General features: G+C 46.9%; 1 protein-coding gene across 4 annotated transcripts in view; it reads right to left on the bottom strand.

Moving 5' to 3' along the window:
- Positions 1 to 374: 374 nt before the first annotated feature.
- Positions 375 to 1,306, bottom strand: part of zbbx (zinc finger, B-box domain containing) — a 65,171-nt gene continuing 64,239 nt past the window's right edge. For all 4 annotated transcript variants that reach the window (XM_030337037.1, XM_030337040.1, XM_030337039.1 and 1 more), the window contains exon 21: positions 375 to 831. In XM_030337037.1, coding sequence (XP_030192897.1) covers positions 753 to 831 — 79 coding nt within the window. In that variant the 3' untranslated portion in view covers positions 375 to 752. The remainder of the gene's footprint in view (positions 832 to 1,306) is intronic.

Genomic DNA, 1,306 nt, shown 5'->3' with positions numbered 1-1,306 from the left:
ACACACACACACACAAAGACACACACACATACACACCTACACACACACACACACACACGCATAAAGTAATGGCAACCGTGTCCTTTGGCACAGCACCTATTTTCTGCTCCCCGCACAAACTAAATTTATCACCTGCAGAAACCTTTTATGTGTGCGTTTGTGAAAGAAGCAGACAGGGAGGCAGTAGTAGTATGTCCGCCTTTGAACCGAACCCCTGGTACTCTAACCTGGTGAATATACACACTGGGGAAGGGATAGGAAACACTCATAATTAAATGTGTCCACTGCTCCACACCTGGGGGTTTTCATTGGGGCATGCTCTCACACAGACACAGACACACACACAAAAACACATAAATGCAAGGGAAACGTCATCAGATTGGATTCTTTAATGCTTAGTCATGTCACAATGTCTCACCCGTTTCCTGATTTTTTTTTAAATAGCCAATGGTAAGAGCTAATAGCTTATTGCCAGGGCTGACTAGACAGAATACAAGGCACAGTCAGTAGCCTCACTTATCTACATGACAGTGAAGGTTTCGAAAATAAATGCAAATTAGTCTATCTATATGTTGTTTAAAGTAGTCCCCAAAAATGACAGGTGTGTGTGTGCGTGTGCGTGTGCGTGTGTGTGTGTGTGTGTGTGTGTGTGTGTGTGTGTGTGACTGTGTGTGACTGTGTGTGTGTGCACATGCATACACCCACATGCATACATCCACATGCCGGTTCATCCATATCTGACTCGGCGTGCTTCAAGGCAGTGACAAGACACTCTGGTGATCTCTCGCCACTTCCTCTTCCTCCTGTTTCTGCTCCTCACTGACTCCGCCCCTGCAACGCAAACGCACCAATAAAAAAGCGGCGGCGGGTACAGTCACCGCTGGAAGTTGTCAGTGATCAGTAGTCACAACGTGAAGGCTATCAAAGCAAACGACCGAGCAGAGGGAGCAATTATATGGAGGGCTGGAGTATGCACGATGCATTACGGCTGATGAGACCAGAGTCTCATGTCTCCCGCTGATCTTGAACGCACCTCACATATACCCAAAGACTACCCGAAGAAAAAAAATCCCACCTGGCGGTTATTAAAGGGCAGGCTAGGCAGGTGAAAAAGTGCTGACTGAAAAATATCTTCAACTAATTCCTCCGGGATGCCCTTAAAGTGACGTCTAATTAGGGTGTCTTAAAAGTGGGTTTCCCTGTACAGAAAGTGCGATGACCACCGATAATAAAAGATATAGGTGTACGTAGCTAGAAGAGAGGGGCTCGGGGGGCCGGAGACGAGGCAGCTGACGGATGAATCAAA

This window comes from Gadus morhua, chromosome 16, assembly GCF_902167405.1.
Source record: "Gadus morhua chromosome 16, gadMor3.0, whole genome shotgun sequence".
NCBI lineage: Eukaryota > Metazoa > Chordata > Actinopteri > Gadiformes > Gadidae > Gadus > Gadus morhua.
The sequence above is the reverse complement of the archived record's forward strand: the minus strand, read 5'-3'. Positions and strand labels throughout refer to the sequence as shown.